We start from the raw sequence: 23,851 nt of genomic DNA on the forward strand, positions 1-23,851 counted from the left end.
TTCAACAGGAAAACCATTTTATCAAACTTTCTCTGTCAGGTGGTCATTTAAATCAACTAACTTACCTTTTACAACAAGAGAAGCAGTCGTCACTATGCTACCAGAACAACATACGTAAGAGCCACTATCTTCACTTTTAAGGTCATATATTTGGAGTTGTAGCAGACAGCCATTTTGTTTCATCTCATACTTCTTTCCTGGTTTTAACAGCACAGTTCCCTTCTTCCATTGAACAGCAACTCCAGCTTTGGAGAGCTCACATTTCAGGGTGGCCATCTTACCTTCTTCTGCTTCAAGACTTTGGAGGTTCTTGCGGAAGAATATTGGTGGCTCTGGATGTGAGGAAGTAAAAATGCATGTTATGTTATTACATCTGCAGCAATATTTAAAAATGCTTTAGAAGTGCTATACCAGATAATTTTTATGTTATCACTCTATTAAATGGGCATTATCAGTGGTTGTCAGGTGATAGATATGGGCCAGAAGGGGCCTTTTGCACCTACTAGTAGGCTTAGAAGGTTGTTATCATGCATCCACATGGCTAATGAGCTGTAGATCACATATTAATGCAGCCAGAAGTTTAAAAATTATTTATATTATTTAAAAATGTTCTATTTATTGTATTTTAGTAATGTCTACCCCTAACCCAACCGTCACAGTAATGTAAAAACAGATCTGGATCTGGAGTCTTCTCTATTAGTATAGCTGATTAACCATGTGGATGGATGATGTCAGCTTTATGAGCCTACTACTTGGCACAGAAGGCCCTTACTGGCCCATATCAATCAGCTGATAACCACTGATAACGCACATTCAATTGAGTGATAACATTTGAAGCGAGTAGCTATACATAGGAAATACATCCTGAGTAGCGTAAGTTTCTTAAAAACACACCATACCTTTCACCGTTACAGAACAAGAAGTTATTAGGTTCCCTGCACAACATTTGTAGGCCCCACTGTCCTGAGCTGTTAGTTCATTGATTTGGAGATATACTTGACGACCATCCTGTTTCATCTCATATTTTTTACTTGGCTTCAAAAGCACTGTTCCTTTCTTCCACTGCACTGAGACTCCAGGTTTAGAGAGCTCACAGCGCAATATAACCATATTTCCTTCCTCTGCTTCTTGGTTTCGTAGCTCCTCAGAAAAGAACAAAGGATGTTCTGGAAAGAAACAATAAAACATGACATTATATGATATAATCAAAAAACAAGTTAATTCGTGAACAGCATATAGGGTTGTCACAATACTTGAATTTTAAAAGCAGCCATTTCAACATTTGAGCACTGTTGAGTATGTTCTTGAACACTGCTGATTTGCCATCGTGTTCAACAGAAATGACTGTGATTGGTCGTGAAGGTTATCAGTTCACTAAACTCGGCGCTGTTTACTGAGTGTAACTATAGATAGAGGGACACTGGAGCATTTTAAAGCCATGATTCATCAGTGGATCGCTCATATGTCAGCTTATAGACAAACCAGCTGATCGACGTGACGTTGAAATGTTCAAGTGTCCCTGTATCTGTGGTTACAATCAGAAACCAGCGTTGAGTTCGGTGAACTGCTGACCTTCACGGCCAATCACAGTCATTTCTGTTGAGCAAGTGAACACAACGGCAAATTAGCACTGTTAAAGAAAGTACTCAACAGAGCTCAAATGTTCGCGGTAAATTAACGTTTTTAAAATTTTAGTAATGTTTAGTACTAAATTACAGTATTGTGATAACCCAAACAAAAAACAAATCAATTCTTTAGTCGAATTTCTAAACATGGAAGAACAGCATTTGACAAATATACTTACCTTTTACCATAAGGGAAGCAGTTGTGACTATGTTTCCAGCGCAACATTTGTAGGTCCCACTGTCCTGAGTTGTTAGTTCATGAATCTGAAGCTGAAGTTGACGACCATCTTGTTTAATCTCAAATTTTTTACTTGGCTTCAAAAGTACCATACCTTTCTTCCACTGCACTGAGACTCCAGTATTAGAGAGCTCACAGCACAATATTGCTGTTTTACCCTCCTCTGATTCTTGATTTTGTAGCTCCTCAGAGAAAAACAATAGCTTTTCTGTAATGGAAAAACAAAACATGTTTTTACATGGTCAACTAAAACCAACCCAGACTTATTCTGAAAACGAATCTCTGTATACATTTCTGGAGAGCGACAAATATGTCCCAGGAGGTACATTGTTTTGCAGTTTTTGTTTTCGCGAATCCACCAGAGGTTGCAGTGTACACTTTTTGAGAACTCAAATTTCTCTTGTGCCATTTGCGCCTGCTGTTCTCATGTAAATCCACCAGAGGCTGCTGTTGACTAGCTGTTTAACTGACTGACTATCTGATCAACTGAATGACCAATCAACTGACCCACCCTCCTCCTTCCCTAAACCCAACCAATAGCATTTTAAAAAGCACAGATTGACCCGCCCACCCACTTTCTTAAACCCACCCGACAGTATTAGAGAAAAGCAATTCAGAAAAAGAAAAGCCCTCGCCTGATTTTTACCACGCTTTCAGATTATCACATTCTCACCCTGTTATTTACTTGTTTATTTAATTTTTTGGGTTCTTTTTTCATCTTACTTGTGTAGTGATGCGACCGTCCAGCCTTTGGTATATTGTGAGTGAATCCTCTAATTAGGGTATTCTGGGTGTATAAAAGTATATATACTGGGTGCACTATGTGTTTCTGTGTTTCTTTGGGTAGTGACGTCATCTCCAGGGCACCGTCTGAAAGTGTGGCTCGGGGAGCATTAAGTAAGACATTGAAACTTAAGTGAGGATTTTTGCATGCCATCAGTGGGTGCAGTGGATTGCCACACGCAGTGATACGGGAGTCTGGAGGGTTGCAGCTAGCTTATTTGCTACCGGTTACTGTCAGCATCAACGTTGGGGAAAATTTTTCTTCCTCTCGCTCTCTCCAGTTGCGGCCCATAAGAGGCTGCGTCAGCCTCGTACTTTTGGGCATTGCAGCGCTGCTATCGGGAAACTAAATGCTGCGGGTGTTTGGCGTCAAGTCAGTGCGGCTGCAGTCTTGTTCCTTTCGATGGCCGTGAGGCCGTACAAGAGATCCGAGATGAGTATAAATCAAGCGATTTGAATTTAACTATTGTGACTTTTGTTTCTAACCAGGACAAACGGTGTGACGTCGGCTTTCAAAGACTGTTTAAATGAGGTACTCTGGCATGAATAAGAAGGTTTAATTGTTACCATTTTTTACAGTCACCAACTGTTATACTATATTTTGCTCTTTTGCATTAATGGGTTGATTTAAAGTTGTATTTTGGAGTGATTAATTGTTATACTATTTCCTTGTCCAACTCTTCAGAAAATTCTTTGCTGTGATTTCCCCTCTAAGTGATGTTGCGCTGTATGTGTACTGATTTGTGAGTTTGCCATGTTTTATTGAACTGGTCATACGCCAAGCTGTGAGTGCTAGTTTTAAGTTTATTTCCGAATTGTGTTTGTGTGGATGTGAGTGTGTGCATTTTTTACTAGTTTTATCTTCTGTTTCTTCCTCCTCCAAAACTGGGGCGTGCAGTGTGCAAGAATTGCTGTGGTGTGGTGATGGTGTATCCTTCGCCTGCTGCGTTCACAACTGGTGGTGTGGGGAGTGTGAGTGTGTGTGCCTCCAACACTAAAACCCAATGGCCCCAGTTCTGAGGAGGAAGTGCTCAGTGAAACTGGTTTTAAATTAATTGAAGTGTTTGTACTGTTTTTAACATTAGAATTTGTAATAAATGTGAATCACACTATTTAAATTGGTTTCTGAAGTCTGGCTGAGCCACAACAAATCTGTGTGTCCAAAAACTGTTGCATAGTTGAGTGTAATTTGGGTCCCTGGCTCCTAATTTCCAGGGTGGTGTAGTCAAGCAACCTACCAATCTAATTCAACAGCCAAAAGACCGTTTGCTCACCCTTCACCACAAGAGAAGCAGTTGTGACCAGGCTTCCAGCACAACATTTGTAGGTCCCGCTGTCTTGAGCTGTTAATTCATGAACATTGAGCTGTAGTTTACAGCCATCCTCTTTTATTTCATATTTTTGACCTGGCTTCAGCAACGCTGTTCCTTTCTTCCACTGCACTGAGACTCCAGGTTTAGAGAGCTCACAGCGAAATATAACTGTATTACCCTCCTCTGCTTCTTGGTTTTGTAGCACATCACAGAAAAACAATGGCTTTTCTGGGAAGGGAAATAAAAAAATATCAACAAAAAAAAAATGGATACAATAGCAAGTAATGAATTCATTCTTATCCCAAAATTCAAAATGTGGCATTAAGAATGGTGTTCTCACCTTTCACCAGAAGAGATGCAGTTGTGATCAGGCTTCCAGCACAACATGTGTAGGTTCCACTGTCCTGAGCTGTTAACTCATGAATCTGAAGCTGTTGCTGACAACCGTCCTGTTTTATCTCATATCTTTTACTCAGTTTTAAAAGCACAGTTCCTTTCTTCCACTGCACTGAGACTCCAGGTTTCGAGAGCTCGCAAGACAATATTGCGGTTTTACCATCTTCTACTTCATAGTTTTGGAGCTCTTTGGAGAAAAACAAGGGGTGTTCTGGAAGGGGGAATCAAACATTTCTTAACATAGTCAAAAAAAACAAGATTGATAAATAAATAATTCATTGATTAAGTCAAAGTAAATTGCTTCAATCACCTTTTACCACAAGAGATGCAGTTGTGACCAGACTTCCAGCACAACATTTGTAGGACCCGCTGTCTTGAGCTGTTAGCTCATGAATGTGAAGCTGTAACTGACAGCCATTTTCCTTTATATCATACTTTTGACTTGGCTTCAACAACACTGTTCCTTTCTTCCACTGCACAGAGACACCAGGTTTCGAGAGCTCACAAGACAAAATTGCAGTCTTACCCTCTTCTGCTTCATGGTTTTGGAGCTCCTCAGAGAAGAACAAGGGGGGTTCTAGAGAAGACCAATATAAAATGTGTTCAAGTTTCACCAAAATAAAACTTGAAAGATGATACCAAATTTGTCTTACCCTTTACCACAAGATCTGCAGCTGTGACCAGACTGCCAGCACAACATCTATAAGATCCACTGTCTTCACTTTTCAGGTCACATATCTGAAGCTGCTTTAGACAGCCATCTTGCTTTATCTTATACTTGTTTCCTGGTTTTAGAGACAATGTTCCCTTTTTCCATTGCACAGCAACTCCAGGTTTTGACAGTTCACAGGTCAGGAGGGCCATTTTGCCCTCCTCTACCTCCTGATATTGGAGCTCTTCTTGGAAGACAACCGGAGATTCTGGGGAACACACAAAAAATAAAAACCATTTTACAACTCGCATAGAAAATGACCTTATCGTACATTCAAACTTGGTGTCGTTATCAGTGCTTGTAATGTAATGTGTATTTATATATTGTATTTATCGTGTATGGCCATACACTCAAAGGGCCGATTGTGGAAATTTAGCCAGGAAACCAGGGTTACACCCCTACTCTTTACGAGAAGTGACATGGGATTTTTAATGACTACAGAGTATCAAGACCTTGGTTTAATATTTAATCCGAAAGATTGCGCTCACAGACAATATAGTGACTCCTTCACTTTACAGGGGCATTAGGACTCATACAGATCACAAGTGAGCGTACCCTGCTGGCCTCACCAACACCACTTCCAACAGCAACCTAGTTTTCCCATGTGGTCTCCCAACCAGGTACTAACAAGGCTCAGCCTTGCTTACCTTCAGCGACTAACCTGTCTTGAGCTGCTTGATGGAGGATGTGTAAGAAACTTGGCACTATGCAAACAAAGGGACAAACTTGGAATGCAACTGACTAGCTACTCTGTTTGAGTAAGATTCCTTTTCATTTTCCTTCAGGGGTCCCTTATTTATCAGGGGTTGCTAAGGGTTAAGCAAAAATAGCCATTTTTTGTTTCTCCGGACTACTACGAGGCAGTGTGCCGAAACGCGGCAGCTAACTTCAGACCATGTTTATGATCACACACACCAAGTTTGGTGTGAATACATCAATGCGTTACAGAGATAACATCTTAAGTCAATTTTTGCAAACTCTACATTAAATTTGTTCACAATTTAATCAAAAACAGATCATTCAATCAACTTGAATTCCAGAACTTTTGGTCAGCATGGTCTGTAGATCATGTGATTCAATTTTGGTGAAAATTAAATAAAAAATTTGGTGAACGGCTTAGGACGAGTTCATTCAAATAGTTTATGCAAAAAAATTCAAAATTCAAAAAAAAAAGGTGACAGAAAATGACTTCATAGTGGTTTGAAGCCAAGGAATCAGATGAAAACTGAATTTTGATTGTAGCCCACTCGATTCAAAAGTTCTGAAAATAAATGAAATTTTGGACAAGTGGTGACACTAAAGAGTTTGAGTTAGGGAGTCCAAATTAGTTGTGGTTGAAGATTAAACTGTCTTCGATCAGTGTGCCAAAGTTTGCGCAAATGCCGCAAACAGTTCATAGGGAATGAACCGTCACCTATTCCGGCATATTTTATTACATAGCGGATGCCCTTACAGTCACAACCCAGAACTGGGAAACACTCATACACTCTCACATTCACACACACACACACACACACACACACACACACACACACACACACACACACACACTCATACACTACAGCCAAGCATCCAGAGCAGGGGTCACCAATCTCGGTCCTGGAGGGCCGGCCGGTTCCTGCATGATTTAGCTCCAACTTGCTACAAAACACCTCCCTGGATATTTCAAGTATACCTAGTAAGACCTTGATTAGCTTGTTCAGGTGTGTTTGATTAGGGTTGGAGCTAAAATCTGCAGGACACCATCCCTTCGAGAACAAGTTTGGTAAACACTGATCCAGAGGAAACCCACGCGAACAAGGGGAGAACATGCAAACTCCAAACAGAAATGCCAACTGGCCCAGCCGGAACTCGAATCAGCAACATTCTTGCTGTGAGGCGACAATGCTAACCACTTAGCCACAGTGCTGCCTGTTGTTTGCATCACAATTATTTGCAATTATATTGTTTGTGCTTGAAAAGTTGACAACTTCTGCCACAAACAATGGCTGTGATATGACACCAAAGTATCCACAAATCAGCCCTGCAATGCATGAAACCACCAATACAAAGTTAATAAGAAGTCCTAACACCAATGCCCCATGTGAATGTACCATTACAGGATCACTTCATGCTTACTTGTTTAATTTCATGCATTATGAAGCTAATTTAATGATTTAAATGTTTTAACAATAATAGAAAAATGCATACCTTTCACATCAAGAGATGCTGAGGTCTCCAAGCTTCCAGCACAACATTTGTAGATGCCACTGTCCTGACAGCTCAACTCAAGTATCAGAAGTTGCATTTTACAGCCATCTTGTTTCATCTTATATTTGTGTCCTGGTCTAAGCAGCATCATTCCCTTCTTCCACTGCACCTCTACCCCGGCTTTAGAGAGTTCACAGCTCAGTACGGCAGTCTCACCTTCTTCTACTGCTTGCCTTTGAAGCTCCTCGCAGAAATACAGAGGTTGTTCTATATATAGCAACAAAGTGTATTTATGTTAAGTAATGTACTCTAACAACTCCTCTTGAAAATGAATATACCAGAGGTGCCAAATCCTGTTCCTGGAAAGACAACATGCTGCAGAGTTAAGCTTCAGGCTCATTAAAATTTTCAAGGATATGTGTTAAGGACTCTGCTTTACTTGTTCATGCCTGGAGTCAAATTCTGCAGGTCAGATGCTCTCAAGGAACAGGTTTGGAAGTCTCTAAAATATACTGTACCTTTCACATCCAGAGATGCTGAGGTCACTAAACTGCCAACACAGCATGTGTAAACACCACTGTCATGGCTTGTGAGCTCATTGATCTGAAGCTGCAGTTCACCACCATTCTGCTTTATTTCATACTTCCTTCCAGGCTTTAGCAGCACAGATCCCTTCTTCCACTGTACAGCAGCCCCAGGTTTTGAAAGCTCACAGCAAAGAAAAACAGTTTCCCCCTCTTCTGCTTCTTGACACTCAAGCATCCGGATGAAGTACAATGGATGTTCTAAAAAATAAAATGTATTCGCTTTATTTATTGCATCTAATTTAGTCTTCAATAATAAATAAAGTTTAATAAAATAATAAAATTCAGTAAAATAGACCTCTAATATATGGGAATTTTATTGATTGTGTATTTATTTATTTGCATTTTGTAACTGTCCCTGAAAGATCACTGTTGTGCCTTCACACATTTTGGTTTAAATAAAATGGGGGCAGATACTTTTTCACAAAACCGAATAACTTTCTTTTTTCAGAATTCTCACCCTTGACCACAACAGACGCAGTTGTAGCAAGGCTTCCAGAGCAGCACTTGTATGTGCCACTATCCTCAGATGTCAGGTCATGGATCTGTAACTGTACTTTGCAGCCTTCTTGTTTCATCTCATATTTGTTTCCGGGTCTCAGTCGTATTGCCCCCTTCTTCCATTGCACCTCAACTCCTGGTTTGGAGAGCTCACAGCAAAGGAAAGCGGTCTCACCCTCCTCTGCCTGCTGGTTATGGAGTTCCTCAAAGAAGAAAAGAGGTTTCTCTGCAAATGGAGATCACAATGACATTAATTGACTGATTATTTTTCAATGTTTTGCTATACGCTTTTATATTCATTCTTTCATTTTCTTTGCAGCTTAGTCCTTTTATTAATCCTGGGTCGCCACAGTGGAACGAACCGCCAACTTATCCAGCATGTGTTTTACGCAGCGGATGCCCTTCCAGCTGCATCCCATCTCTGGGAAACATCCATACACACCCAGTAACACTCATACACTCGGACAATTTAGCTTACCCAATTCACTCTGAATCACCCAGAGAAAACCCACGCGAACACGGGGAGAACATGCAAACTCCACACAGAAACGCCAACTGACCCAGCCGAGGCTCGAACCAGCGACCTTCTTGGTGTGAGGCGACAGCACTACTTACTGCGCCACCGCATCGCCTACTCATTTATATATCAAGCCTAACTTTTGATAACACTCAACAATTTCTATTATTTAATGTATTTCCTAACATGAATAAACAATGACCTGGGGTCCATTCTTTGTACGTGGATTACTCGGTTATTGATGATTTGATACGATCCAGGATCGTCTCGTTCTTCAAAACTCATCTGAGAGTTGTTTCATAGCAATAGTTCTGGTAGCTTAAACCTGCCCGAGAGCTGGCTTATTTCATATAAGCAGGATTAGATCGGTCATTTCAAGCAAAGGTTATACTGAAAACATGTACCAAATGCTGATATTTGCTTATAGTAGTAACCTAGAAAATAGAAGTTTTTTAAAAATCTATAAATAAAAATTATGCAATTTGCACTCTGAAATATAAGTACAAAATTGTCACTTGGTTCAAGGAGAATGTTTATTAATATAGACTTTTTAGATACAAACGCATACTATTTTAAGGTACCGACTGAGCTTTAGTATAATTAGTGCATGAAAATAGACATGCTCAATATTCTCGTTCTTTTTCTAAAGTAGTAATTTTTGCAGTCATGCACATGTTTTTACAGCTCAAATGCATGCGATTTGATGCTTTGCAAAAGTTGCAAATAATATAAAAAATAATTTAACCCTTATCCTTACCCCCATTAAGAAACTGGAATAGGCCCACTATATTAAAGAAAAAATAAAAGTGTAAAGGCTGCAGCTCACAACAAAGGTAAAAAGTTATCGTGTATCATATTTAACAAACCGTTTACTACAAATTTTATGTAATTTTGCTCACATGGATAATTGAATGATAATCAGATGATGTCATTACACTGCTGTGGTGTCAGCCAATCATTGCATTTCTGATCATGATTTCGAGGACCAATAGATCTGTGATTTTTCAACACACACAGCAATCTCAAATCATTTCATGACGACTTTTTAAATCTATTTGAAGAACCAAATTAGCCAGAGATCAGTTATCAAGATTAAAAGTTCCAGGATCTGTTAAATCATCTTAAATTATTTAAGTGAGGTACAAAGAATGGACACATGTACATTTATTACAGTATTTATTCATCTTAATGTTAATTAATGAAAATTAGTTAGTTCTTGTTAACTCATAATTTGAATGAATTTGGAAATGTTGAACTATGTTGAACCTCTGTCACCCAGTCATTCCCCTCGCTGGCCAGCAGAGATCATCATCAACGGACTTTTGACATTACATAATCCATTGACTGATTTGCACTCACACCTGCAGCACATCTCCCAATCACCTGGCACACGCTTATAAGCAGCACAAACACTCAGTCCCATTGCGAAGTCTTGTTCTGCCCCGGCTAACACTACTGAGCGTTTCTTATCATTGCCTGCTTTCCTGTTGCTTAACTTGCTTTGACTATTGACCTTGTCCTGCCTGCCTTGTACCTTAGCCTGAATCCCGACTCTGATCCACGCTGCCTGCCCTGAACTCTAGCCTGCACACCGACTTTGATAATCGCTGCCTGCCTGCATACTCATCCTGTGTTTACCTGCCGCCAACCCTTCGACCTTATACTACTGTGTTTGATGTGAGTTCGCACACGCATTACATCTATGTGCTTATTGTTATTAAACTGTGTTTAATAAATATACTGCAAATGGATCCCTCTGTGTCAGCCACTTCGTTACAACCTTTTTGTAAAGTGTGACCGAAATTGTGTTATTTTCCATCAAACCACTACTGTTTTCATATTAGAAAAATAGAAATTACAATCCCCACCTTTAACAACAATATTAGCCCGTGTTTCGAGGTTGCCAGCACAGCATCTGTAGATGCCACTGTCTTGACTTGTCAGGTCATGAATCTGAAGCAGTACTTCATTGCCTTCTTGCGTCATTGAATACTTGTGTCCATTCTTCAAGAGCATTGCCCCCTTCTTCCACTGAACTGGCACTCCAGGTTTAGAGAGCTCACAGCACAGGAAGGCAGTTTCACCTTCCTCTGTTTCTTGGTTTTGAAGCTCCTCACGGAAAAACAAAGGACGCTCTGTGGAAACAGGAGAAGAATCTCTAGCAAAAAAATGCTTGTATATAATGAATGCATCATCACATACAGTACTCTACCACTGAATGTTCTCTTTTTTGACATTTACAGTTCATACAAAGATACAATACTTACCATCGACTAAAAAATATGCTATTTTGTTTCATACCTTTCACAGTGATACTGGCCCTTGTTTCAATGCCATCAGCGCAACATCTGTAGGCCCCACTGTCTTGACTTGTGAGGTCGTTGATCTGTAGCTGTAGCTCACATCCATCCTGCTTCATCTCAAATTTATAACTTGGCTTAAGTATCACTGCTCCCTTCTTCCACTCAACTGCAACTGCAGGCTGAGAAAGCTCACAGCTTAAGAAAGCAGTTTCACCCTCTTCTGCAACTTGGTTCTGGAGCTCCCCGCAGAAAAACAAAGGACGTTCTGAGAAACAGAAAGCAAAGAGCTCTTAAGTGTACTCTCCTAATGTGTCTGTTATTACCATTTAATACTGTACAGACTCAGCTTAGGCTTTGCATAAGCATAAACACTACAATATTTTCAACATGTCCTTAATAGAAACTATAGCTGAAACTCAATATTATAGCCAACAACTAAAAAATAAGAACAAAAATACCACTTACAAATGTGACCTTGGACCACAAAACCAGTCATAGGTGTACATTTTTGGAAAATGATATCAGTGCATTATCTGAAAGTTGAAAAAAGAAGGCTCTCTTGTTGTATACTTTGTTAGGATATGACATTATTTGGCCAAGACACATCTGGAATCTGAAGGGCGTCGCACACCAGATGTACCACTCGGCGACGCAACGTGGTACGCACATGACAGCTGGAAGTATCGCACACCAGACGCGCACATTCAGATGTGTCCTGAGTCGAAACTGAGCGCCGCAGACAGCCGCTGACTTGTGGCGGCAGTGTGTGAACCCTGATAGAAATTTATGTCTAGAATTCTAAAATGCATGGCGCTGCGTGTAAATACTGAGAAAAGCAACATACTGTAGGCTCATTGTAAAAACGTACTGCCAACGTACAACAATGGGGTTCAAGTCCGGTGGAGAATGATTCCAGAAAGCAGGCAAAAAATGAAATAAACAATTAAATAGCAGGGTGAGAATGTGGTAAAATCTGAAAACATGGTAAAAAGCAAGGGCTTGTTTCTGGATTGCTTTTTTAAAACTTTTCGTTGGGTTTAGGGAAGGAGATGATCAGATCAATCGCCGCTTTTGAAAACACTATCAGTTGGGATTAGGGAAGGGGGAGGGTAAGGAGAACAGTCAGTTAGTCAGTCAGTCAGTCGACAGCGGAATCTAGTGGATTTACACAAAAACAGCAGGCGCGAATGGCACTCGCGAGAGAAATTTGATATCTCAAATAGGTTACACAGCGGCCCCTGTTGGATTCGCGAAAACAAAAACTGCAAAAAAAAGTAGCTCTTGGGACATATTTCACAATCTATAGAACTGTATATTGGGGTACGTATCAATAATGAGCTGGTATTGGAAAAAATTGCATTAAACGTTATCAAAATTAAGCTCTTAGTACTGCATATATGATTCAAATTAATTATATTTATTAAAGGGAAAGGTATTTTTATTTCATCATGGAACATGACCTTTACTTCATATTCTAATGATTTTTGGCATAAAAGAAAAATCAATAATATTGACAGATATCGCCACAAATATACCCTCGCAACATAAGACTGAATTTATAGTCCAGGGTCACAAACAGGGAATTTCAATTTGTTGTTAATTAAACTGATCAATTAAGCTAAAACTGATAATATCATTCAGTTTTACTTAGTACAGAAATGTTTACAATATGAATATGTGTATAATAAATTAGATGTGCTGTTGAAATGGTGAAAAAAAAAAAAACTTTGTCAGCACCTTTGACAGTAAGAGTAGCACTACTCTGCATGTCTCCTGTGTCGCACATGTAAATCCCAGCATCCTCTGTTCTGACTTTGTGAATGAGAAGAACATTACGTTTGCCATGTTTCAGAGGTTCATACTTTTCTCCAGGCAGCAGGGTTACATTGTTACGTTTCCAAGTGACAGGTGTGCAGGAGTCAGAAGTCACACAGGACAGAGTGGCAGAATCTCCCTCAAAAATGGTCATGTCCTTCAGTCTTTCCTCGATGAAAACTATAAACAGAGAATGCACTTGTTGAGAGGATGCACAAAATAAAAGTATGCAGTCAAAAGGATGCATTGCATATGGGAAGTATTTCTATTTAAATATGTCAGGCAGACAAATGAAAGAACTGATCCTTATTCTCACCTTTAGGTTTGCTGTTTACTCGCAGACGAGCAGATGTCTTTTCATTTCCCACCACAAAGGACACAACACCCGACTCTTCAGGTGTAGTCATAGTGAGCGTCAAGTGGTGTTGGCGGCCACAGATACTCATCTGGTTCATCTCGTTTTCTTGCAGCACATTAGAAGCAAGCCACCAAACCCCATCAAGAATGTTTTCATGTGAAAGCTCACAAACAAAGTGGGCGCTCTCGCCTGCAGTAACCGTCAAGTCACGCAGTCCTTTCACTATCCTCACACGCTCTGGAAACGAGAATAAAAGGAGAATAAAAAGACCTTGGTGTTTGTTCGGGTTTGAAAGCAAGCTTTATTTTATGGTTACAGTTTTACCTATCACTCTGAGGGTCGCAGAGCTCTTTTTGCCCCTGACGTTGCATGTGTAAACGCCAGCATCCTCCAGTCTTAGTTTCCTGATTTCAAGCTCCTGAGTGGAGCCTTTTCGATGGAGGGTATACCGTCCTCCCTGAGCGATCTGATCTGTATCTTTTCTCCAGGTCACAGGGGCGTTGTCATTAGAGAGCAGACAACTAAACAAGACAGATTCTCCTTCTGTTGCTTCTTGACTCTCAAGCTCTTTCTCAAAGAACACAGAGGCAGCGGCTGTGAAAGGAGTGAGAATATAATCAGCAGCTCAAAGGAATTTTGAGAAGTAACTGCACATTTGATAATCGTGTAGGAATGTTAACTGGTTTATGATATGAAATGACACTGAGTGTGTATGATCCTGTGGTTCATGAAGGGTATCATACAGAGATCATGGAAGGACTATGAGGATATCAATAGGAGTGGAAATGATAGAGTTGAAGGTGAATTTGAAGACTTTTTTTGCAAAGATAATGAGGCACTTTTAGATGTCTGTAAGATTTTTAAAAAGAAGTTTAAGTCCCAATTCTCACTATTAACTAATTCCTCATTACCTGCCTGTTATTCATATGTTGGCTGTTTTTTTAGCACGTATAATGTACATATTCTGCATTATCTTATTCTACATCTCTAATCCTACCAATATGTATCCTAACTACTATCTTATTATTAATAAGCAGAAAATTAGGAGTTTATTAAGCCACAGGACATAGTTAATGATTTATTGCACTTTATAATAAAGTCTCTTGTCCTCACCAAGGCTGTATTTATTTAAAAAAAAAACTTATAAAATTATAATTATGTTTCTCTTTTTTAAAGTGAATGTCACTTATTACTTTTATGGCAAGTTATTTGGCAGCCAATACAAAAAAAAATCTTTATTATATGCTAATATTTATTACTTTTGTGTCTTTTCTGTCACTTTTGAACAAGTTTTTCCACCTTTGGTGAGAAAAAAAACTTTTTTTTTTTTTAATAATAGTAATAATATCAACAACTGACACCCAAACAAAAGACGTATTAACATACTTACGTATCTACATTGCACTTACATACTGTGTATTTCATGTTCTCCTGAATGCCATTTAACTTTTGTATATGCAATGAGCAACATCATAAATTTTTATAGTGCATAAACGAAACATTTCATTCTTAGTTGTGAAAATTTTCACGCATAGGGCTGCATTGTCAGTTGACTGAATCTTTAATTAAAGTTTTTTAAATCTTATCTTCTGCAGAGGTGGAGTTCAGCCACACAATTCCATAACAAAGTGGCTAACAAAAGCTAACAGTGTTTTAGTTCTTAATCTTACAGAATGTTTTTAATAGTACAATCACCTGTTATGTAAAAAAAAAGTAGGAGCTCATTGGAAATACGTGCCTTAGGGTACATTTCTGCAAAACCATGAAAACGTGCTACAACATGATACATATTATCGAGGATAAAATAATTATTTTTTTGCGTGGTTCTTCACACGACACTAAATAAATACCATAAAACACCCAAAAAGTGTCAAAGATTTGTATTGAAACACGTTTGCCACACCTGCTAATCTTCCTATGGATTACTTTTCACCTTGGACAGTTTGCTGGGTAGCTCACCTTGTACAGTGTTTTATTTCAGATGCCGAGTAGTTAGGTTTAAGTCCGGTGAAGGACAGTTCAACATAAGAGGTTAAAGATATTTAAAATCTAGCTTAAACGATGAGGCTACAGTGTGATTTTCACATATGAAGACGTAGTTCAATCAGTTGAGTTTAGAGAAGAGTTTGGGTCAGTCGATCACAAGGTGGTATACTGTATGTAAGATAAGCCCCAGCTTCTCACTGACGCCTATAAGAAGAACGTGTAAATGGCACGTTTCAGAAAACACAGAAGACTAACACATTTGAGATTCGCAAAAAATGTAGACAGCGGCCTCTAGTGGATTTATCGTCACAAGCTGACAAGAAACATCCCCTTAGCCCTGGGCACGTATTCCCAATTATCCTGGGTCGGAATTTGATTTCTCAGTTCATGACCCCCGTAAAGTGGCTTAGGACCTACCCCTAACATTAACTTCAGCTGTGGTTCTCTGGTCTCCAATAATGCAGCTGTATTCCCCAACATCCATAGGAAGGACATTTTTAATGTGTAATTCGGCAGCCAATCCCTCCTGCTTAATCTTATACTTCGTCCCACTATAAATCTCCTCGTCCCCTTTTAACCATGTTACTGGTACTCCAGCTTTGGACAGCTCACAGTGCAGAACAACAACACCTCCCTCAGGAGCTTCTTGGTTTTTCAGGTTTTGTTTGAATGTTACTGGCGTGGCTGAAGAGTAGCAAAGCAGCATGTTAACTCATGGGGAGCTCAAGTAACAATAAAAGCTCAAATTTCTTTAAAAACCTTCTTCCATACCGATCACTCTGACCGTGGCTTTGGTCTTCTGCTCTCCACAAATGCAACTGTACACTCCACTGTCTTCAGGCATGGCGCTCATGATGATCAGCTCCCTTGCAACATCATTTTCCCTGATTTGATACTTATACCCAGGTCTAAGGACCTCTTCCCCCTTCCTCCACTCAACAGGACATCCAGCTTTTGAGAGCTCACAATGTAACGTGAGTTTATTTTCTTCTTCGACTTCCTGATTCTTCAATTTGACTTTGAAAGTGATAGGTGGAACTGGAAGCGGTAGAGATATGCCAGATTATTTCACAACCAAACCATGCAGGCCCTCAAAGCACAGCGAAGCAGAAGACTGTAGCATATGAAGCAATGCAACATCATAGGAGCAAGCTAAAACAAAAAGACCAAGCTGCCTCTGCAAAAAGTCTTACCCTTAACAGTGAGCTCCGCAGTTGACTCAGAATCTTTAGTTTTACATGAATAGTTCCCCGCATCACTTGGTTCAACATTATGTATGAACAGTTGGGTGAACGTTCCCTCTTGCTTCATTTCATACTTGTCATCGGCTTTAAGAATAACTCTTCCTTTTCTCCAATCAACTTGTGCGCCGGGTTTAGAGAGCTCACAGCTAAACACAGCCTGCCCACCTTCTTTGGTAACTTCGTTTTGGAGTTCTCGTTTAAAAGTGACAGGGAGAGCTATGGAAACCATAAAAATGTAAGTTTGAAAATGATCCAAAAGCGATAGATACTTCTAATGTGTACTACTTGTGTTTGCAGAGATCAAAGTCTGCATACCCCTGACTTTGACCTCCGCAACCGTCTTTTCTTTTCCCATAGTGCAGCTGTAGGAGCCAACATCTTCAGAGTTGACATTTTTGATGAGAAGTTCTGCAATCCTTCCCTCTATCCTCATCTGATACCTTTCTCCAGCTAGCAGCATCTCTGCACCCTTCCACCATTTCACTGTGGCTCCTGGTTTGGAAAGCTCACAGCGCAATGCAACAGTGTTCCCCTCCGTCACCTCTTGATTTCTCAGGTTTTGTTTAAACGTGATTGGAGTAGCTAAGAGATTGTAAACACATTTGGGTCAACTAAGCATATTTAACTTGGATAAGTAGCAAATGTTATAGTTTCTTTTTGTTTTGTACCATTGATTTTAACTGTAGCTTTAGATGTCTGATCCGGGCATACGCAAATATAGAGTCCACTATCTTCAGGTATGGCTTTCCTGATAACAAGCTCCAGTTTAGTTCCAATCTGTCTCATCTGGTACTTTTCTCCAGGTGTAAGGACTTCCTCTCCCTTCATCCACTCTACATCAGCACTGGCCTTTGAGAGTTCACATCGCAAGATGACATTGTTCCCTTCATCGCCTTCTTGATTCTTCAGCTCTTGTTTGAAGGTTATGGGGAGAGCTATGCAAAGCAGATGTTTCATGTCTGAGTATACTTTCTATTGAACTGCTTTATCATTATAATGCTCACCTACATTAGCAATTTGCATATTAAAACATCCTGGAACAAATTCATACCATTAACTTTGATGATGGCTTCAGTCTTTTGCTCTCCACACACACATCGATAAACCCCACTGTCTTCTGATTGTGCCTTCCTTATTAGTAGCTCTGCTTTTGCTTCCTTGTGTCTCAGTTGATATTTTTCCCCAGTCTTGAGCATTTCTTCTCCTTTCCACCACTCTACTCGACCTCCGGCCTTTGAAAGTTCACAGTTCAAAGTGACACTGTTCCCTTCCTGAACTTCTTGGCTCTTAAGAGTTGCTTTAAATGTAGCAGGGAGTCCTTCAAAAAGTCGGGAACTGAGTAAGAATGTGTTTGTGCACTGTAGACTTGCTAAAAGCTTTAAAGCTATCTTCCCATCATGTAGATACTTTTTGCTCTGGAAATCAATCTGATTTAATAACTACATAAGCAAAAATCAAAGGCATCTACCGGGTTTCATTTCATTGATGTATTATGTACATCAGCACATAATAAATTGTGTTGAATCTGCGATCAAAGGAAAAAGCCACCTTTCTAGTTTTAACCAAAAATAAATAAAAGGATTTCTTATATTGGGAATTTTCCTGATTTTAAATGAGGAGTGTAATTATAAGGTATGAATTTGAACATCATGCAATGAAACTCCAACAGTGAACTAATCAAAAGTGACTTTGTGTAATGCCATGATAGTATGCTACTGTTGCTGTGGAAGAAAATGGACATTTTATATGAAATGGAGGAACTTGATCACTCAATGCTAGAGAAAATCACATGAAAATGAAATGCATATGAGTTCCATAATGTTAAAAAAAATGCTCCAATTTGCATCTCTTCATATTGGATCGAATCATACCTTGAACTGTCAATTCGGCTGTCGACTGTGAATCTTTGGTTTTACAGGTGTAATTTCCTGCATCACCTTCCACAAGGTTGTTTATGGCCAGTTTGGTTAATCGGCCCTCAAGCGTTGTGTGATATTTGGCTCCAGCTTTCAGAATCACTCTACCTTTCCTCCACTCGACTGGAGCACCAGGCTTTGAAAGCTCGCAGGTAAATACTGCACTCCCACCTTCTATAGACACCTGGTTCTGAAGCTCTCGCTTGAATGTAATTGGAAGACCTGAGAAAATATCAACAATAAGTTTTGTCTTATAATATGACCCATTACTTTATAGACAGAAATTATAAGATGTTTAAAAGTAAACAACGCCATAAAAAAGCAAGGTAAAAGTAGTATTGTAAGTATATTTTTCATTTTAAAAAAGTCTATTTAAAAATATTTTTACATTTATTTTTACTGAAACGTTTCAAAATGTATTTTGCTGATATTTGGCCAAAAATTTATTTTCAAGAGCAATTTTTCCAGTCGTGACTGCTACATGTGTCACGATCACCAGCGATCAATGCTGTGCAGATCGCTGTAAGGATCCTTCCGAATTCCCCAAATGGTCAGGGGCACCAGATCCTCCTGAATTCTCCAAATGACCAGGGGCGCCAGATTCTGTCTAATCCCTCAAATGGCCATAGCCGCCACCTGAGTCCCATGAAAGGCCAGATGTCTTGATGTGAGCCATATATATGTGTGGTGTAATCAGTCCATGAGCAGCATCAGCTGTGTGACTCTAATCAATGGAGACTTAGAGCAGGTGTGTCTGTAAGCTGCATGACTGGATCTTGTAGTCCATTACCGGCAGATTTACAATCTTTTGATTAGCTCAACCCAAATTATACAATCTGCTGCACAGGCTGGATTGCTGGTGATCGTGACAACATGATTTTTTTTGGGGGCTCTTTATAGGTTGAAAACAGTTGTGCTTGTGCAAAATATTATTATTTTGGCAACTAATTTTGCAGAATCAAAGTCCAACAGAAGTTTTAAGGTAGACCTCCACCAAGAAATACAACTACAAAACTAAAACATGATTTTCTGTTTTTTTTTTTTTTTATTACAAATTTTAACGGGTCACTAGTGAGGTATGTAATGGTGTAAATATTTTTAACTGTTTGAGATAAAGGATGATGGTGTTAAATCTGTAAATCCCAAAACAAAATACGCTTTATCACTTTATTATTAAAATATCAGTGTTATGGATGTATTTTGACTATGACTATGTCTGTATGTAATAACTTATTTCATTTTAACTTAAACTTAATTTGATTGTAATGCAATAATGTGCATCTTTAATAAAGCTGCATTGAAACAATAACTATTGTAAAAAGCGCTGTACAAAAACCTCAATTGAATTTAAATGTAAATTATAGAGAAAGTTTACCTTAGATGTGTCCACACATAGCATTGGTGAAACAATCATGAATTGAAGGCATCCTTGCTGAATGTAGTGTATATTGTACATACTGTAATAACAAACTTAAGAACTTACTTTTGACTTTTACTTCAGCTGTGGTCTTTTGGTCTCCAGTCACACAGCTGTATGTTCCAGCATCTTCAGGAAAAACATTACTTATTACCAACTCTGCAGTCTTTCCATTCAGCCTCATTTGAAACCGTGGACCTGGAAGGATGAGTTTATCTCCTTTCCTCCACTCCACAGGTGCGTCAGATTTGGAAAGCTCACAGTGTAGGGTTATAGATCCCCCTTCTAAAGCTTCTTGGTTCTTAAGGTCTTGCTTAAAAGTAGCAGGAGCACCTAAAGAAACATATATATGTACTTAAAAATAATGAAACAACTAATGATTTAACTCAAAGAAACAAAATCTTACCAACTATTTTGATAGTAGCTTTTGTCTTTTGGTCTCCACAGACACATCTGTAGACTCCACTGTCTTCAGCCACAGCTTCACTGATGATCAGCTCAACTGATGTGTCTCGTTCTCTCATCTTATACTTCTCTCCAAACTGGAGGAGTTCATCTCCCTTCCACCACTGTACCGGGACACCTGTTTTGGAAACCTCACAGTGCAATGTTATCGTCTTCCCTTCGTCAGCCACTACGTTTTTCAGCTTCTCTTTGAAAATGACATGTTGAGCTACAGAGCAAAAAGAAACAAATAGGTATGTCCTTAATTTTTTGTTCTTTCTACTTATTGTGACCGAACAATAAAACATTTTGAAACCAACAGGTTCAACAATAAGTTTGACCAGTTTTCTTGGGCTAGTTTTACTGATTTTAGGCCAGCTGACTTGCAATTAAAACAAAAAAGCAACAACAAATCTCACATTCATCGATTTTGTACAACGCAACAAAAACACAGTTTTTCTGTAATGTACTGTACAATGTCTGTGCAAAAGCATCCTATTATTTATCAAGCTGGCTAATACATTTCTGTCAATTTACATAGTTGTCTTGAAGGCACCAAATAAAAACCCAAATCGATATAAAAAAAAGTTATTTCCCATTAAATGTCGCCATTTTTTTGTTTTTGAAGTTACTTGAATAACTATTAATTATTTTTGAGCAATTCTTCTCTCGAGGTAAGTAGTATCATCAATGTTCACAACACTCCTTAACATATGGCCAGTGCTTAATTTGTGAATTTCAAAGTCTTGGAACAGATCGGGGTAACTGATCCGGTATGTTACCAGAGGATGGATCGGTGTTGTGCACGAAAGTAAACAGGCGGGGGGGGGGGGGGGGGGGTAGGGTTAGTTGGTGTGGTGGATGGCGGAGGGGTGTAGAGAATTGCGAAAAAAAGTGAAAGTGAACAGCAGATGGGGGAGGAGGGCGGTTGAGGAGGGGGATTAGGTGCCAGATCAGATTTTAGAGGTGCCGAATCCACATCCCACGTGTTCCGGCACAAATTAAGCCCTGCATATGGCCTAACACAAAATGTGTCTTACAAAAAATTAATTTGTTTTTGTAGATTTTCAAATAATTTTATAGGGTAAATGTTTTTATCTACCTGCTCTTCCCACAGGTTTGAAATATACTTGCAGTAGAAGCTGGATTTAAACACACCATTTATCCACATCAGATAAATAGTTAACTATATGCGACAAATAAAACATAATTCAATTTTTAACAATCAATAATTTTATTACAACATTGTTATACACTGCTTCTTTTCAATGGGTTAAAGTAAAAAAATATATTTTTTATGCTATTTAGGAGCCACGTGCACCCACTGACTGGTCAAATCTGTGGTCACACTTTATTTTGATGATACGTTTGTTGAATTTAAGTTACATTGCAGCTGCATTCCAACTTATTCTCATTAGATTATAAGTACTGTTATGATTGGGGTTAGGGTGAGTGTAAGTTGACAAATACTTGCAAAGTTTCTTATGGTCAGTTAAATGTCTGTTGATGGAGCAGTATCAGCAGATATTAAGCAGACAGTCTACTAATACTCAAATGGACTATCAAAATAAAGTGTTACCAAACCTGCTTCTCTCTCTTTTAAGTTTAAAGCAAACTTGAATGCCAAAGCATTTTAGATATGTATATAAAATCTAATGCAGTCTAATGACATCATCAAATTAATAAAATATACAGCAAATGAGAAATAAATGACAGAAAAAAAGGAATAAAAACAGACAATATCTCAAAAAATTGTCATAATTACAGGATGTAGATTATTTAAATAAACGCAAATGCATTGATTAACCATTACTAACTGTGTACAAATATCTTGCAGACAGTTTAGACCAGGCATTTCATCCTCTTCAAGTATATAGTAAAGTTTTTCTGAATCATTTAGATTCAAGAATTAATTATGTAATGTTTCTCCTTAAAAAGCTAATGCAATAATGCATACAATTAACGATAGTTTTAGAAAGAGAAAGCCGAACCCCGGACATTTTAGATGATTTAGAAAGCCCGGCCTGACAATTTTTTTAAGTGCCAAAACGGTGCATCTCTGTGGGTCTGCAGAGCATGTGAGACTGTCTGTGGGAGTGTTGACAGGTGTCATGCACATAACAAAACCTACCTAATTAAACGCAGACGTTTGGTTATATTAGGCGGATACAAAATAGTGTAAAAAGAAGATACAAATAATAGTAAAAAAAAAAAGTGTCACTAAATATACTTGCCCATTAATATACCTGCACGACCCGCATATGGTAAAGTCTATGTGTGGGAAGCACTGAGTATTTATAAATTACACTGTCCTGACAGGAAAAACCTTGTTGTGAATTGAACTAGCTTACCGCTAACAGTGACGTTGGCAGACGTCTCCGCAGTTTCACTTGCACAGCTATAGAGTCCACTATCTTCTTGCGTCAAATTAAAAATCTTCAGCTCTAGAATACATCCTCTCTGTCTGATCTTGTACTTCTCTCCAGATTTGAGGAGGATGTTCCCCTTTCTCCACTCAACTGGGATGTCTGCTTTGGATATCTCACAGTGTAATATTACGCTGCTTCCCTCCTCAGTCATTTGATTTCTTAGCTTTTGTTTGAAAGTGATGGGTTGAGCTAAAAAAAAAAAGTAAAAGATGATGTAAACTTCATTTTTAGGATTTCAGGAAGCAAAATCTACGTAATGAACATTGTCTCACTTCGTATTTTGATATCGGCTTTAGTGCTTTGATCCTCGCACACACAGATGTAGGTTCCACTGTCCTCTGGCACTGGGTTTCTGATTACCAACTCCAATATTGTGACTATGTGCCTCATCTGATACTTCTCCCCAGGACAGAGAGTTTGTTTGCCTTTCAGCCATTCTACTGGGACACCAGCTTTAGAAAGCTCACAGCGTAAGGTCATAGTTTTACCCTCCTCTGTCTCTTGGTTTTTAAGCTCTTTAATGAATGAGATAGGAACCGCTGGAAAAAAAAGAACCATGCAAGTGTGACTTCAATGTTATCAAATAAATATATGCTATGGTAATTCAATATCATTTATTCATATAATTCAATAACATTACCATTGACTGTAACTGTAGCCATAGTTTTTTGGTCTCTGCATATGCATGTGTAATTCCCAGAATCATCTGGTTTCACGTTGTGTATTGCCAGAGAAATGCAAGATTTCCTCTGCCTCATGTGGTACTTCTCGCTAGATTTTAGAGTCTCTGGTCCTTTCCGCCACACAAACTGGATGCCGGGTATTGAATATTCACACATCAGTGTCACACTTTCTCCCTCTTTCACCTCCTGGTTCAGAAGCTCTTTTGTAAACTCAGCAGGGATAGCTAATGTCAAACAAAAATTGAGATGATTACAGACAGATAACAATGATGTCATTTGTGACTGTGAAGCAGAACACACCCAGTTTTAAGTGTCCGTTTTTTTGGAAATTTAGATTTAAGCATTTTAAGAAAGTCAAATAAATTAGCTTTCCATTTATGTATACTTAGATAGGATT

At 38.9% G+C, this 23,851-nt stretch overlaps 1 protein-coding gene across 4 annotated transcripts in view; it reads right to left on the reverse strand.

The window, feature by feature from the left end:
* obscna (obscurin, cytoskeletal calmodulin and titin-interacting RhoGEF a) overlaps nucleotides 1–23,851 on the reverse strand; it is an 80,306-nt gene that overhangs the window by 39,152 nt on the left and 17,303 nt on the right. For all 4 annotated transcript variants that reach the window (XR_012384210.1, XM_073910182.1, XM_073910183.1 and 1 more), the window contains 27 exons: nucleotides 23,412–23,678; nucleotides 23,044–23,310; nucleotides 22,694–22,960; nucleotides 20,305–20,571; nucleotides 19,965–20,231; nucleotides 18,437–18,703; nucleotides 17,617–17,883; nucleotides 17,234–17,500; nucleotides 16,881–17,147; nucleotides 16,515–16,781; nucleotides 16,093–16,359; nucleotides 15,739–16,005; nucleotides 13,660–13,929; nucleotides 13,294–13,572; nucleotides 12,900–13,157; nucleotides 11,161–11,427; nucleotides 10,728–10,994; nucleotides 8,302–8,568; nucleotides 7,776–8,042; nucleotides 7,258–7,524; nucleotides 5,009–5,275; nucleotides 4,666–4,932; nucleotides 4,300–4,566; nucleotides 3,921–4,187; nucleotides 1,805–2,071; nucleotides 900–1,166; nucleotides 66–332 (listed from right to left, as the gene is read on the reverse strand). Coding sequence is in view for 3 of the 4 variants with exons in the window: in XM_073910182.1 (XP_073766283.1) it covers nucleotides 66–332; nucleotides 900–1,166; nucleotides 1,805–2,071; nucleotides 3,921–4,187; nucleotides 4,300–4,566; nucleotides 4,666–4,932; nucleotides 5,009–5,275; nucleotides 7,258–7,524; nucleotides 7,776–8,042; nucleotides 8,302–8,568; nucleotides 10,728–10,994; nucleotides 11,161–11,427; nucleotides 12,900–13,157; nucleotides 13,294–13,572; nucleotides 13,660–13,929; nucleotides 15,739–16,005; nucleotides 16,093–16,359; nucleotides 16,515–16,781; nucleotides 16,881–17,147; nucleotides 17,234–17,500; nucleotides 17,617–17,883; nucleotides 18,437–18,703; nucleotides 19,965–20,231; nucleotides 20,305–20,571; nucleotides 22,694–22,960; nucleotides 23,044–23,310; nucleotides 23,412–23,678 (7,215 nt within the window). In the remaining variant the exon portion in view is untranslated. The remainder of the gene's footprint in view (nucleotides 1–65; nucleotides 333–899; nucleotides 1,167–1,804; nucleotides 2,072–3,920; nucleotides 4,188–4,299; nucleotides 4,567–4,665; nucleotides 4,933–5,008; nucleotides 5,276–7,257; nucleotides 7,525–7,775; nucleotides 8,043–8,301; nucleotides 8,569–10,727; nucleotides 10,995–11,160; nucleotides 11,428–12,899; nucleotides 13,158–13,293; nucleotides 13,573–13,659; nucleotides 13,930–15,738; nucleotides 16,006–16,092; nucleotides 16,360–16,514; nucleotides 16,782–16,880; nucleotides 17,148–17,233; nucleotides 17,501–17,616; nucleotides 17,884–18,436; nucleotides 18,704–19,964; nucleotides 20,232–20,304; nucleotides 20,572–22,693; nucleotides 22,961–23,043; nucleotides 23,311–23,411; nucleotides 23,679–23,851) is intronic.

The sequence above is a fragment of the Danio rerio genome, chromosome 8, assembly GCF_049306965.1.
Source record: "Danio rerio strain Tuebingen ecotype United States chromosome 8, GRCz12tu, whole genome shotgun sequence".
Taxonomy (NCBI): domain Eukaryota; kingdom Metazoa; phylum Chordata; class Actinopteri; order Cypriniformes; family Danionidae; genus Danio; species Danio rerio.